General features: G+C 35.0%; 1 protein-coding gene across 1 annotated transcript; it reads left to right on the forward strand.

Moving 5' to 3' along the window:
- Positions 1-294: 294 nt before the first annotated feature.
- On the forward strand, positions 295-1,413 carry LOC114757573 (UPF0481 protein At3g47200-like). Its single transcript, XM_028946645.1, has 2 exons — positions 295-432; positions 853-1,413. The coding sequence occupies exons 1-2, from the start codon at positions 295-297 to the stop codon at positions 1,411-1,413; spliced, it is 699 nt and encodes a 232-aa protein (XP_028802478.1).
- The last annotated feature ends 13,776 nt before the right edge of the window (positions 1,414-15,189 follow it).

Genomic DNA, 15,189 nt, shown 5'->3' on the forward strand with positions numbered 1-15,189 from the left:
TAATATTACCATTCTCATCTTTAAATTGCCAAAACTCTTTCCAGCAAGTAGACAGCAGCTTTCTTTCCTCTTTAACTTTTCAAAAGAAGTGGAATACAGATAACAAGTGGGACTGTAGAAGATTTCCTTTGTTTTTTTTTTTTTTTTGGATTTTTTTATTTTTCAATGGGTGTAGTATAATTATAAGCCTTCTTCAAGGAGTGTCGCGTGTATGGCTGAGCAAATCGAGCAGATCAACTTTCTTGTCTGCTTCAGATCAGCTTGTCATTCTTGCCCGGATCTGTTGTTTCTTAAATGGCAGAAGCAATTCATACTGAGATTAACTGGGAGATGCCTAATGACATGAATCAACAAGACTTGGCCTCTGAGACTGCTCAACAAATGGTGGCGCCTATAGATTTATCCTCCAATAACTTGCAGCAGCAACAACAGGTATGCATCATCCTTTACTGCTCTTTCTTCAATTCTGAAGCCTTTTCTTATTTTCTTCACTTCTATTTTTGCTTATTATTTTTAAGGTAACTTCTGTTTAATTAATTCTTCAATTATTACTCCACTTCCAAAGATATACACTTGTCAGATTGCAAGTATGCATCCTGTGCTTTTCATTCGTGATAATGCCTTTTCTTAATTTTCTTACACTCCCTTTAATTTTCTCGCACCTTGTTAGATTCATTGGAGACTCTTTTTTTCCTTTTATCATTTTCTTAATTATTCTTAACAAACGGTGATGAGATTACAGTTCAGTTATTAAAACATTTATATTTCCCAAGCTTTAGGGTCACCTTCATTGCTTTGTTAATGTGCAATTTCTGCTTTCCTTCTGAATCTAAATTGATATATTATATATAGATGGAAGATGGGGAGATCAACATAGACATAAAAGCATTGACAGAAATTAGCGAAGATGGTCTCTTGTCCCCTTTGTGTTGTATCTACAAGGTGTCCCCAAAGATCCGTCTTCTGAAAGAAGAAGATTACACTCCTGTGATTGTTTCCATTGGTCCTTTCCATCATGGTGATGTAAGACTGCAGGATATGGAAAGGCACAAAGAAATAATGTTTAAAAGGTTTGCACAAAACGCTATGATAGATTTAGACAGTTCGGTTGACTTAGCAAAACAGTCTGAGCCAATGGTCCGTGCTTCTTATCTTGAGAGCATCAACTATAACAAGAAGGACTTTGTGAAATTGATATTAGTGGATTCTGCTTTCATCATTCAACTCTTTATTATGAAATACAGAGGTCACATGAAACACGATTCTAAACTATCACAATCATGGTTGGAGGATGATGTAGTTAATGATTTGCTTTTACTTGAGAATCAACTTCCATTCTTTTTCCTTGAAGAGCTATACAATATAGCATTTCGCTGTAACTGTAGAGGCGATCACCCTACATTTCTTGAGTAAGGCCTGTTTGGGTGCCCCTAAAACCATGGTTTGGGAGGCAAAACCATGGTTTGGGTGGGATGTCACCCAAACAGTATCAATTTTGAAGAAATAATCTGAAACCATAGTTTGGGCCAAAATCATCGTTTTCGAGCCCAAAATCATCGTTTTGGGAAAAGTAAATCCATTCTGCTTCTAGCTCAAACTGGAGAGTATGATTGTGTCTGTCAGAGTAGATCTCAATAATAATATGATTGTAACATCCCTCAATTATTTTTTTATAAACATATTTAATTTTTTATCTTATAAATATATATACACATATTAATTATTTATTAATTGTATTATATTATGTATTATTAATTATGTTGGTAAAAAATATATTATTAGCAATTTTATTTCTTCAAATTAAAATATATTATAAAATCTATCTTTTATGTAATTATCATATTAACTTATGCTTTTTTTTAGTAATTTATATATATATATAAAGTGCTTCTAATAACAACTATCCAAACACTCTCACTTCTCATAATCACTTTTTCACAAAATCTATTCTCCAGAAGCTATTCTCTAAACTATGATTTGGTTTCATCCAAACACACCCTACATATTCCTTCTTTGACCATCTTAACATGAAAAGGTTAGAGCCTAATCAAAACATAAAGCATTTCACAGATCTTTTTAGATTATTTTACTTATCAAGAACCCATCCGATAAGGGATCAATTCAAAGGGGATGGATCTGATACGCTCATGTATAGTGCAAACGAGTAACAAGAGGCAGGAGTGAAGTTGAAGGTAACCACAAGCAAGTACTTAATAGACTTGAAGTTTTCAAGATCTGTTCTAGAGATTCCTCAAATAATTCATGTCGAAGTTGGGGCTGAAACTTTGTTCCACAATTTGATAGCTTTAGAACAGTGTCATTATCCTTGGGAATCATATTTTACTGACTATATTTATGTATTGGATAGCCTAGTCAACACAAATAAAGATGTGGAGGTTCTTGCTCATAAAAAGATTATCCACAACTGGCTAAGTGACACCAATGAGGTTGCTACATTAATCAACGGTCTTTGGAAAAATGTAACTCAACACAATGTCAGTGTTGAATACCTTGACATTTGCAGAAGGCTAAGTAAGTTTTATCAAGATCCTTGGCATAAGAAAAAGGCAACTTTGAGGAGAGATTACCGCAATACACCCTGGCAAACTGTGGCTTCTGTTGCCGCAATCATACTCCTCATTCTCACTATTACTCAAACTACATGTTCCATCCTCCAAGTAGTATAAAAGTAGCAACCTACATTTGAACGTTGGTAGTATATTTTAGTGTTCTGTCCTTAAAAATTCATGTTCCCTTTACTGCTGCACCATGTGTAGAATAATAACAACAACAACAACCGTAATCCTTATTCTTCCTTTTCTTTTTTCTTTTTTGGTTACGCACGCACTTTTTCTTTGACAGCTGCATAAGTTTGAAGCTTTAATTATATTATTTCTTCCTTTTAACTTTTTTTTTTAACAAATAAAACTCTTACGCGTTGAATGATTTATAAAAGTAGCAATCTAGATTCAATACGCTTTGGCTCATCACTGAAAACGGGACGGGAGAACAAACAGGCGAGGAGCGAGAGGAGGATCCATTTTCTGAAGAGCAGACATTTTTCCCCTTTCCTTCGTCATTTGGTCATATTTTTCGAATTCTTATTACGTTCATCATGCCTGTCATTTTATTTTATTTTTTTCTTAGTTCGATTTTGAGAAACGAAGCCTCTTATGAAGTTAACACATAATTGTTTTCATCAAATTAAAGCAATTTTTTTGTTGTTTCTTTTCTGATTTGATAAAGATGAGTTTTTAAAATATCACGAAGAAGTTTTGGAGGACATTCAGATAACTTTGGTCATTTTATTGCACAAAAAATTATAGGAAACATAACAAGGCAACGCCACGTGAATAGAGCGATGATTTGATTAGAGGGGCCTTATAAAGTCAAGGTCCAACATGCCTTGCATGCCCTTCGGGACTGCCCTATTATTAAGCAACTTTGGCTATCTCTTGTTAAACAGAATCAGACTGAACGCTTTCTCGGATGACGTGGAGTTTGGGAATGGGGCCGGTTAAATATGCACAAGCTATTGGCGGAGACGCCGCCCGATGGAAAGATTCGCGATACTTTGCTGGCTCCTATGGGAACGTAGAAACGACAAACTCTTTGAGAATGTGGAGAATGAAGTTCCTAGCATACCTCGGCAACCTCGATCGGGCAATTCTTGCGAGCTATGGTACAGCGAAGAGAACGCTCTCACAGGTGAATTTGAAAGGTACTCAATCGGAGCAGCATGAGACTATTGAGACTAGAAATGGATGGATGAGCTTATATGTAGGTGGCGCCCATTCTCATCTTACCGGACAAGCGAGTTGTGGGGGATTAATCGCGGACCACAATGGAGCCAGACTTGAAGCTTCTATGTTTGCAGAGCTTTGGGCTTGTTTAATGGAAATGAAACGTGCATGGGATGCTGGATATAGACAGATCCCGCTTCATTGTGATTGGGCTGAGGCTCTAGATCTGATGTGTGGAGGAAGAAGCGAAGAGCACGATCATTGGAGCTTAAAAAATGGCTGAAGCTGATTGCCTAGCGAAGTGTTCCCTTGACCAAAAAAAAGAGAAAAGAAAAGTAGGGTGATGATTAGTGGGGTCTTAAAAAGTTAAGGTCTTGCATGCCATTTTACGTCCACGTTTCTTTACATAATACCGCTCCGTTCTTCAATATAAATCATTTGTAACACATTTTTACATACCAAAGAGTGTATTAAATTAACAAATTTTTTCAAATTTTAATTTTATATTTACTAATCATTCCCATATCTCACACTTCTCTGTTTTCAATAAGAATTAAATAAGGATAAAATTAAAATAAGCACTAAATATATAGGGAAAACCATATTGAAGGTACCTATACTTTCTCTTCATTTTTAATTTGGTACCTATGTGTTTTTTTCCCTTTAATTAAACATTTAATTTTATCTTTTTAGCAACATTAGCTCTTATAACTTTGTTCTATTAATATTTTTAGTCTCTACATAAGGATTGATGATGTTAATAGAGGAAAAATAAAGATTTAGTTAAGAACAAAAAACACATAGGTACCAAATTGAAAATTGAAAAAAAGTATAGGTACCTCCAATATGGTTTTCCCAATATACTATAAGTGATGACTTATATATAAGACCAGAGTTGTAGTGATCAATATACAAGGCCTAAGATTCTTAATTGCCAAAAAGAAAAAGATTGATAAGTAAACATGCCCTTACACAAGTGACAACCTGAGTTGGTAGTTAATATTTATTTTGAGAGCCCATAAAATCGGTAATTAGAAAGAGGAACATACGACATTCCAATGTATTCGAGGTACCAAATTGTCCATCATAATATTCCAAATTCATAATTATTTTGAAAAATTAACCATATAAGTGAATTATGCACTACTACCTTTGGTTCTTAACATAAAACCTAGATAACTAATTTATAAAAATTAAAAAAATTAGTTAAGTTAGCTAGTTGTAATAGGTGAGTGTTGTCTTTTTTAAAATGTTCTTATTAATCATGCATTTTGGAGTTACCAATAAAAACTGCTTAACATATGCAATCACTATAAGGATTACTTGAGAAGAAATTGATAAAGATTGGAGATAAAATGCATTGAGATCTTATATTTAAAACCAAATTAAATATCTAACTAGCTCTTACATACGGATGGTAGTATATATGCTTCTGCTTAACAACCAAGGCACGTTTAGGAACATATGATTAAGATAAATTACAAAAATTTTATTTAATCGAAATCTATTCAACATTACCATTCTCATTTTTAAATTGCCAAAAATCTTTCCAGCAAGTAGACAGCAGATTTCTTTCCTCTTCAACTTTTCAAAAGAAGTGGAATACAGATAACAAGTGGAACTATAGAAGATTTCCTTTATCTTTTTTTGTTTTTGGATCTTTTTTATTTTTTTAATGGCTGTAGTATAATTATAAGCCTTCTTCAAGGAGTGTCATGTGTATTGCTAGGCAGAGCATATCAACTTTCTTTTCTACTTCAGATCAGCTCGCCGTTGTTGCGTGGATCTGTTGTTTCTCAACTAAGTTTAAATGGCAGAAGCAATTCATACTGAGATTACTACTCTTTCTTCAATTCTGAAGCCTTTTCTTGTTTTCTATACTTCTCTTTTTGCTTATTATTTTTAAGGTAAACTCTCTTTAATTAATTCCTCAATTATTGCTGCACTTTCAAAGATGTACACTTGTCAGATTGCAAGTTTGCATCCTGTGCTTTTCATTCGTGATGATGCCTTTTCTTAATTTTGTGACGTTTTCTTTAATTTGCTGTAGTTCTTTCTTTTTCCCCCCTTAACCCTCATCTGGTTTTAATTATGAATAATTTATGAAAATACAAATAAGTCATTATCAAGAACTCAATTTAGATAACAGAAACTCTTGGTCAACTTTTATATTATTATTTTACCAGTGCAAATTAATATTGAGGCGTCATTTACCTGTCTTTATTTGGCCGTTATTAAACTGATAAAAAAAGTGAAACTAAATTGACGATTGTTCAAGACAATCATATAAACATTCTGGGTTTTTGTTCTTTAACCAATTTGGTCGGGACTTATTTGACAATCGTTCAATACATCCGTCAAGTTTTATGACTAAATGATATAATAACTATAGGAACTTACTTTAATATTTAACATTAAACATCTTTATTATCTTCCATTTGACTGTTGTAATTGTCAATTGATAACACTTGAAGAACAAACCATTAGTCGCTTTAGGTCTACTTCAAAAATTAACCAAATTGATGCAGCACAGTGCACGATCTGGGTCGTATTCATTTCAGGGAGCCTCTAAAAAGATCCTAAATAACTAAGTATGGAAAAGATAAAGAATTGATTTGGAAAGGGATTGATTTTCTTTTTAACTAACTAACTAGCAAAATTTAAAAGGATGCAATATGAGTAAATAATTTTTAGATTTTTTTTAGTTTATAAAATGAATATGGATGGAATAAATGAAGAGAATTAACAAGTGATAACAAATGGAATAGCAATCCTCTAGCACAATAATTTAGGCTATTATTACTTCAATTAATTTGGGAGCTAGCTAAATTCAAAAGACTCCAAGAGCCACCCTTAGACTCGGTTTAATTGAAATAATCAATACCAAGCCACCTTGCATATTAATTATTTACAATTAAACTATTTTAGCACAATTAGCTAAAGAGAATCAAAGAAAAGCAATTAACATTTTTAGTCTAATAACCAAGCCACCTTGAATTACCACTAAATATTCACAATAATTTCAAAACATAGTCTGACCAAGTACAATGTAAAAAAATTAAAGTTAATCACAGCATAATGTCAACTGCTAATCAAAGATTCCAACAACTACAACCAATCTCAATGCAAATATAAATCATCATAGCATATCCAAATATTGTAAAATTAATCCTAAGACCTAGGAATCACAAATAAAATGAAAGAAGTAAAGATTAGAAAAGCTGAAACTCCCCTTTGAACCTCCAAGTTCAAGCCATAAACATTGCTCTAGAGAATTGAAGGATTTAGCCAAGCCTCTGCATCACTGAAACTCCAAGAAAACTCCAATTCGGTTCAGTCATGAAGAACAGTGAAGGAGCCAATGGGAAAATCAAAGAAGCGCCGAAGACAGTGATAATGGTGGACTTGAATGGAGGTGGGAGAGAACAATGATGATGCTGGATGGAACTGGACCGATGGAAGATGAAATCTGGAGGTGTGATTTCGCTGTTCAAGCTCTTTGTTTTCTGGTTCAGTCATGCCAAGAAGAAGAAGACAATGATGATGGTAATTCTGCCTCACACCGTCGAGCACTTCTGATTCCTTCGTTGCGTCACTGCTCTGTCTTTGGTTCTCTGGTTCCAGACTGAGAAGAAGACGATGAAGTTGGTGGTGATGGTGGGTTGGAATAGAGATGGGAAGTGATGACTTGAATTGATGGAAGTGAAGAAATGGAGGGATGGAGGTGTGATCACCGTCAAGCTCTAGTCTTTCATTCTGTCTTCTGCCGTCGCTGGTCCTCACTGCTCCTATGTCGCTAGTGACCAAATGAAGATGATGATTATTTTTAGTCTAGGGCCGGTAGTAGACGCACCGTTTCACTACCTGGACCTCTTTTATTTCATTTTTTTAAAAATATTTCTTTCTTTCTTCTTTTCTTTTTATTTTTTTATTTTTAAGCCTTCCAAAAAATTTCAATTAAAAATTGAAAGATAGGTAGCATTAATTGTCCTTAAAGATCAATTAATCACAATTATGACAAATTTGCCCCTATTATGCACTAATTCAAGGTAAAGCACTCTAATATGAATTATACTCAAATAATGCAATTAAGGACTAATAATAATGACAAAAACCCACTAAAAAGATATGAAAATTCATGTAAAACATAGGTCTACCAATGATTAAAGAAGTTAAACCTCTTCCATCAAAAAACAAAGTTAAACTTATTTGATAGTTATTTACTTGACCGTTAAATATTTTGTTAACAGATTTAATGATCAAATTAATAACCACCAAGTACTACACCAACTTCTGCCTCAACTTATAACATATATGCATATACCTATGTTTTTCTATTCAATCTAAAAAACCATTTTGTAGTGATATTTTTCATTCATTCTTTTATTTTATTATTTTTTCTGGGAATAGAGGACTTTATATATATACATATGTATTTGGTTGGTTGCATTCTAAACCAAACTCCGTAGGTGGAAGATGAGGTGGCTATACGCATAAAAAAATGATTCTAGATTGTGAAGATGGTCGTTTGCCCCCAGACTGTGGTATCTCTTGGGTGTCCATTACACTCTGTCATCTTAAAGAAGAAACTTACACTTACGTAGGTGGAAGATGAGGTGGCTATACGCATAAAAAAATGATTCTAGATTGTGAAGATGGTCGTTTGCCCCCAGACTGTGGTATCTCTTGGGTGTCCATTACACTCTGTCATCTTAAAGAAGAAACTTACACTTCAAAAGTTGTTTCGATTGACCCCTTTCATTATGCTAATGAGAGGCTGCAAGACATGAAAAGGCATACACAAATATTGTTCAAAAGGCTTGCTCAAAGAGCTGAGTCCAACTTGGATGATTTAGTTTGTTGTGTTAACATTTGGAACCAAAAGTCCATGCTTCTTATTCAGAGATCATTAAATTTACGGAAGAAGAACTTGTGAAATTGACATTAATAGATGCTGGCTTCATTATTGAACTCTTCATCATGTTTTGTGTGACGAGTGAGGTAGGCAACGATGCTAAATTGTCACAGCTGTGGTTAGATGATTCCATACGTAAAGATTTGATTTCACTTGAGAATCAACTTCCATTCTCTGTTATTGAAGAAGTGTTCAATAAAGCCTTTCCCCATGACTGTCGTGGTAGCCTGCCTCCATTTCACAAGCTCATGTATGAATATTTTGGAATGAGTTTGGGTGCTCATCAAGACTCATGAGCACCCAGTGCTCATCAGATCTGGATTGATGTGGATGGTCCAGATTTAGTTTAATTTTCATTTTTATTTTTTTAAAGTAATTATTTCAATAGGTATAAAATAAAAAATAAAGATAATTTCTTAATTATCATTATTTAAAAAAAATAATGTTTTCTATTTTAAAATAATTATTTAAAAAATTAAATCCGGATCATCCAGATTAGATCTGGACGGTCCAGATTTCTCAGCAAGTGATGAGCACCAAAACCGAACCCGAATATTTTGGGTTTTATAACAGACAGAAATTAGAGCCTAATCCTGATGTTAGGGTAAAACATATTATAGATCTTATTAGACTGTTTTACTTGCAAGGGGAAATGTCTCATTGGCATTCATTCTCAGGTAAGGTTGGAAGCCATATTCTTTCATACAATGTAAATGCATTGAAAGAAGTAGGTATAAAGTTGAAGGCTAGTATGAGCAAGTGCTTATTAGACCGGAAATTTTTAGGACATATTCTTGAAATTCTAACAACTGATGTGAAGGATACCATTGAACTTTTGTTTGGTAATTTGATAGCATTAGAATAGTGTCATTATCTGGATGATGCATACATTGCTGACTATGCTCTTGTATTGGATTTTCTAAAGATGTGGATCCATTACTAAAAAAAAAAAAGCCATTTAACAGCGGTTAAAATGGTCTTTCCATGGCAGTTTTGGAGCCGCAGTGAATTCCCTCGATGTTGTAAAAAGAAAATTTAATGGCGGTTTATAACCACTGTGAAAAATGACTTTCCACAACAATTTTAATAAAAACTACTGTGAAAAGTTAACTTTCCATGGCTGTTTTATGAAACAAACCGCTGTGGAAAGTAGGTTCTTAATTGCAGTTATATATTTAACCGCTGTTAAAAACTTTTTTCAAGATGGTTATCCAAATAACTGTCGTGAAATGTTTGTGAATTTTTTTTTACATACTGTGATCAATTTCCTATACAACCTCCCTGTAATTTATGTTAGTGGTTAGTGGTTCATGTTCTTGCTCCCATTGGATGGCAATGTCGTCGATGTGGGCTAGTTTTGAGGTAGAGAGGGTGGTGAAGTAGGGAGATGGTGTGGGTATATAGAACCTGTAGGGAAGGACGGTGATCAGAGGGTGAATGCATGGGGAAGCAAAAACACTAAGGGAAAGGGGTTTGATGGTGTCACAAATGGGTCAAAGTGATTAGTGTTAGATAAAGGCACAATGTTGAAGGGTGATTCGAATAATGGAGTGGATTGATTTTGAGAAAATGAAGCATTAGTGTGGACAGGAAGGAAATGAGTGTTTTGTTGCTAATGATAAGCATGAATATGTCAAACCCTAATCTAGTCGTGTAAGTTGATGATGATGGTATTATATTGGTGAAATTGAAGTGATGAGCTAAGTGTTAACTCATATAATCATTCCAGTTCTGTTATCAATGCAGGTAATGAAGCAAAATGAATTTTGAAGCTGGGTCATCTTGTGGGAAGGAGCTTTTTTGTTATTTTCATATGGGAGGGAAATTTGTGACAAATGGTGAAGGTGAAGTGAGATATAATGGAGGTAGCGTGAGGTTAAGAAGCATTAAGGATAGGCTGATGCTTGAAGAATTGAGGCTAATGATATGTGAGTGGATTGGTTGTGATGGAAGAAATTATGACATTAAGTACATAGTGGCCTTTGATGAGAAGACATTGATTGACCTTTATAACAATGCTGAAATTTATAACCTTTTTCAATACAATGGGAACAGCGGTCATGTGTATGTGGCTAAAAAAGGGCAGGGGGATCCTTAACTAAGGGACAATGCAAAAATGTAAGTGGAAGTTTATCCTAACTATTTGTTGTCATTTATGAATTTCATCTTGTCATTCGTGTTAACAACTCTTGTCATTGTGAATGCGGAACAGAGAGATTCATGGGTATGTCATAGCAAACGAAACTAGATGCATCTCCTATTAGTTTGTGTTATGATTATGGTTGGCTTAGTGAAGAAAATGCTGGTGAATGTGACAACGATGGAGGAAGTGGCATTGAGATGGATCATGTGAAATGGAGAGGACTTTTTACAAGGGCGGGTCAACGTTTTCCAAGTGCAGATATATTTCGAGTGTCTGCATACAAGTTTGTACTTGCACACAAGTTTGTGCCCAAGTATGTGAGGAATAGCAAGGAATTCATGTTAGTGAGGTGTAAAGTTAAAGGTTGTCCATGGAAGCTATATGCAAATCATGTGGGGAAGAGTTGTGATGTGCTACAAGTGATGACATTTATAAATTGGGATGTTCATTCTGTCTAAGATAGCTTGGAAGTGATGCATAGTAGAAGAACTAGTTTGAACTCATCAATAATAATTGATGGGATGAGGGATCATGTAGACAAGGCACTTCTGAGATAAGGAAAAAGTTGAAACAAGAATATGGGATTGATCTAACATATAAACAGGTTTATAGAGCAAAAGAGAAGTTATTAGAAGACATATATGGAAGGCCTAAACAATCATACATGCTCATACCATGGGTATGCGAAAGGCTAAAGGAAACAGATGAAAAAATCGTGGCTAAATGGACTGCTATTAGGAACATGTTTGAGCGTGTTTTCATAGCCTACAGGTCATGCATTGAGGGTTTTTTGGGTGGTGCGAGGCATATTCTGTATGTTGATGGAACTCACTTAAGCGGACCATACAAGGGGACAATGTTGTCAGCTTTAACTTATGATGCAGATAACAAGCTGCTGCCATTTGTAATTGTAATTGTTAAGGGAGAAACACTAGATGACTAGACGCGGTTTTTCTATATGATGAAAAAAATTTTGGGTTCTGTAGAAGTTACGATTGTATCAGATCGACATAATGCTATCATTGGAGGAGTGGCATCAATCTTTAGGGGTTGTCATAGACACATCAAGGAGAATTTTAGTTCAGAAGTTATGAAAATGAATAAGGGGTAAACAAGGACAAATGGCTGATCAAAGGAGGATGCACTACATTTATTGGATAAAATTGCATATCCAAGAACAGATGAGAAATTTGAGGCAGCAATGGATGACATGAGAGCCTTTTCTCTAAGGCTATTTGATTGGCTTATTAATCATGGGGATGTAGATAGGTGGGCTAGAAGCAGGTATTACAAGTAATATAGCAGAATCATTCAATGCATGGATGGTTAATGAGAGGAAGCATACTATACCCCAATTAATCCATGAGCATCGAGAGAAAGTAGCAAGAAAGCTGCATGCCTCCTATGTGGCTATGACCAAATGGAAGAATTGTGTTGGTCCAAATATAGACAGTAAGATGATGGATATAGTGGCTAGGTCTGAGCATATGTATGCTGAAAATTATGGTGGGGGAAGAGTAAAGGTGACAACATCACGTGAAGACCATCGGGTTGATCTTGGAGTACACCAATATAGTTGCAGATCTTGGCAAATAATAGGGATCCCTTATTGCCATGCTTGTGTAGCGATCAAGGTTGTCCATGGCAATGTTTATGATTATGTTGATAATTACTAGAAAAAGTTATCACAAGAAAAGATTTATGCTCGTAATATGATTCCTATAGTAACAATAGACATGCCTCACCTAAATGATTACTATAGGATAGGAAATGTTAGTGAGCAAATATTCTTGCTACCTCCCATAACATCTCAACCACTCGGAAGGCCAAAAGCAAACAGGGATGAATCATAATTTCAGAACAAACAGATATACCAATGTGGAAGATGCCACCAACTTGGACACACAAGAAGGAATTATAGAAATCCTAACCCATCATGAAGTTTTGAGTACAGTGGGGATGGGTCATTTTTTGGTGTACATAGTTGTATACTCCACCCTTGTCAACTTTTTTGGGACTGGGATTGTAGTTAGGAGCTATTTGAGACATTTTTAAGTAATGTGATAGAAATGTCAGTGACAAGGGAGCATTAAGTGTGGCACTTGTCATTGAATACCTGAAAGAAAGTTATTGTTATAGAGATGTTATCTTTTGTAAATAGCTTATTAGTTGTTGTCATTTTCAAATTTGTACTAGTTATTAGCAGTGATGTAATCAGCCTAAGCTGACAGCTTATGTTAAACTGATGTATATGAAGATCAAGTCATGTTTACGATTATTGTTGTTATTTTCAGATCACTTGTTGTCATTTTGAAATTTGTTCTGGTTATTAGCAATGATGTAATCAGCCTAGCCGATAGTTTATGTTAAACTGATGCATATGAAGATCAGGTCATGTTTACAATTATTGTTGTTATTTTTGGATTACTTGTTGTCATTTTCAAATTTGTTTTGGTTATTGGTAGATGTAATCAGCCTAAGTTGACAGTTTATATTAAACTGATGTATATGAAGATCAAGTCATGTTTACGATTATTGTTGTTATTTTAGGCTCACTTGTTGTCATTTTCAAATTTATTCTGGTTATTGGCAGTGATGTAATCAGCCTAAGTTGACGGTTTATGTTAAACTAATGTATATGAAGATCAGGTCATGTTTATGATTATTGTTGTTATTTTCAGATCACGTGCTGTTATTTTCAACTGGATACCAGCAGGACATATTCAAGTAAAATTGAGTGACTTGAAAAGAAATAGAAACCAACAGCACATATCTAATGTGGCTGTTGTCATCATCTGATTAAGTGTTGTTAAACTCAGATTCATTAATGTCACTGGGGAATAAATTGGCAGCATGCATCTCAACATTCAGTCAGCCTACAATATACATTACATACAACAATCTAATAGAAAACAAGTGAATTATGAGCCTAACATCGAGACATATAGGATAGACACCTTTTCTTTGACTTTCTGCTCTTGGTTGGTTGTGGTTGTTGAATAAGATCTAATGCCTCGTCACGTTTTTCATTCACTTTATGATTCACCAACCACCATGTTAGGTCACGATGAAAGCCAGCAACTTCTTCCTTTGTGTAGGTAAGGGTCACACCAGGTTCCCATCTTCTTAGCCACATCATGCAGTGCATCCCACAACCCCTCTTGTGGACACAACAATATCAACACAATTATTTAACGTCTCTGACATGTTCATTTACCACACATAATTCAAAATTGACAAGACTGACAGGTTATTCTGCTAGGGAACTTCTACAAATATCATTTGAGACATTGGCTTTTTCCCAACCAGTCCTGGCTTGACCAGGTCCAATATAATATTGAACCTCTTCCTCTGCAAAAAGATTCAGGTATGGTTCACCATGTTTTAGGACCAACATAGAAAGCTGAATGATTTTACAAGTTTAAAAACTAGGGTAAACACAATGAGTTTTTTCTAACACATTCATCCACAGCCATTTCCACTGGGTCCTTGATGACAACCTTCTTCTATCTTCTTTCTATCCTTAGCTTCAAAATGGTCACTCATGGAGTCTAATATGTGGAAATCCAATGTGCTAGGCTTAATGGCAACGCAAAACCAATGTTGACAAACAAGAGCAAGACCAATTATGAAATAACATTCACCTAAGTTGTAGCCAACAAACTCAGGAAGAAAGAACTTCTTATATTTTTGGGCTTTCCAAGCTGGGTCATGTGTAATTATGTTCTGCATGACATGAAATTATTAATTCATTAACAGAGAACAAGTCATTTCCAATTCCATTGCTGTCATTGGTATTTGAATTCGGAATTAAGTAACCTCACCATGAAATCCACATCGAAGATGTGCCTCTTCCCTGGCCCCAACTCTGCCTTCATGTCCTCCGTCACTGCCTTGCACACCAAATTAAGCACCTACATTGCATAGTGAAAATGTCATTATTACACAATAATCTCACCAAATAGTATTAAACATAAGCATGGGTGCAGAGACAGAGCATTCAAAAATACCCTGTTATTTACTCTATTCACTCCACCCAGGGAAATAGCTGTTGTCGGTCTATATCTTCATCAAACATTTTAATGACAGCCCTGCAAACATTATCTGATGTCAGTGACAGAAAGTATTGTGTTGGGGACATCATCACTTGTCATCCCCATATAGTTTATTGTCATTTTCAATTCGATTGCTGTTATTGTCAGTACATACCGTGTCATTTAAAACTTAGGCTAACCAAGGATATACTTACTTCTTTCCCTCTTCCTCATTCTTAGGTCTACGGGATATTAAAGTGAAAAAAAATGTCCCTTTCCTCCTTTAGCTTTTTCATCCTCGAAGCTGCCTTGAACTCCATCCACGGAGATTTAATTGTGGAACTCTTTGCCCTT

Source organism: Neltuma alba, unplaced genomic scaffold (assembly GCF_004799145.2).
Source record: "Neltuma alba isolate B1F8T4 unplaced genomic scaffold, ASM479914v2 tig00010610_pilon, whole genome shotgun sequence".
NCBI lineage: Eukaryota > Viridiplantae > Streptophyta > Magnoliopsida > Fabales > Fabaceae > Neltuma > Neltuma alba.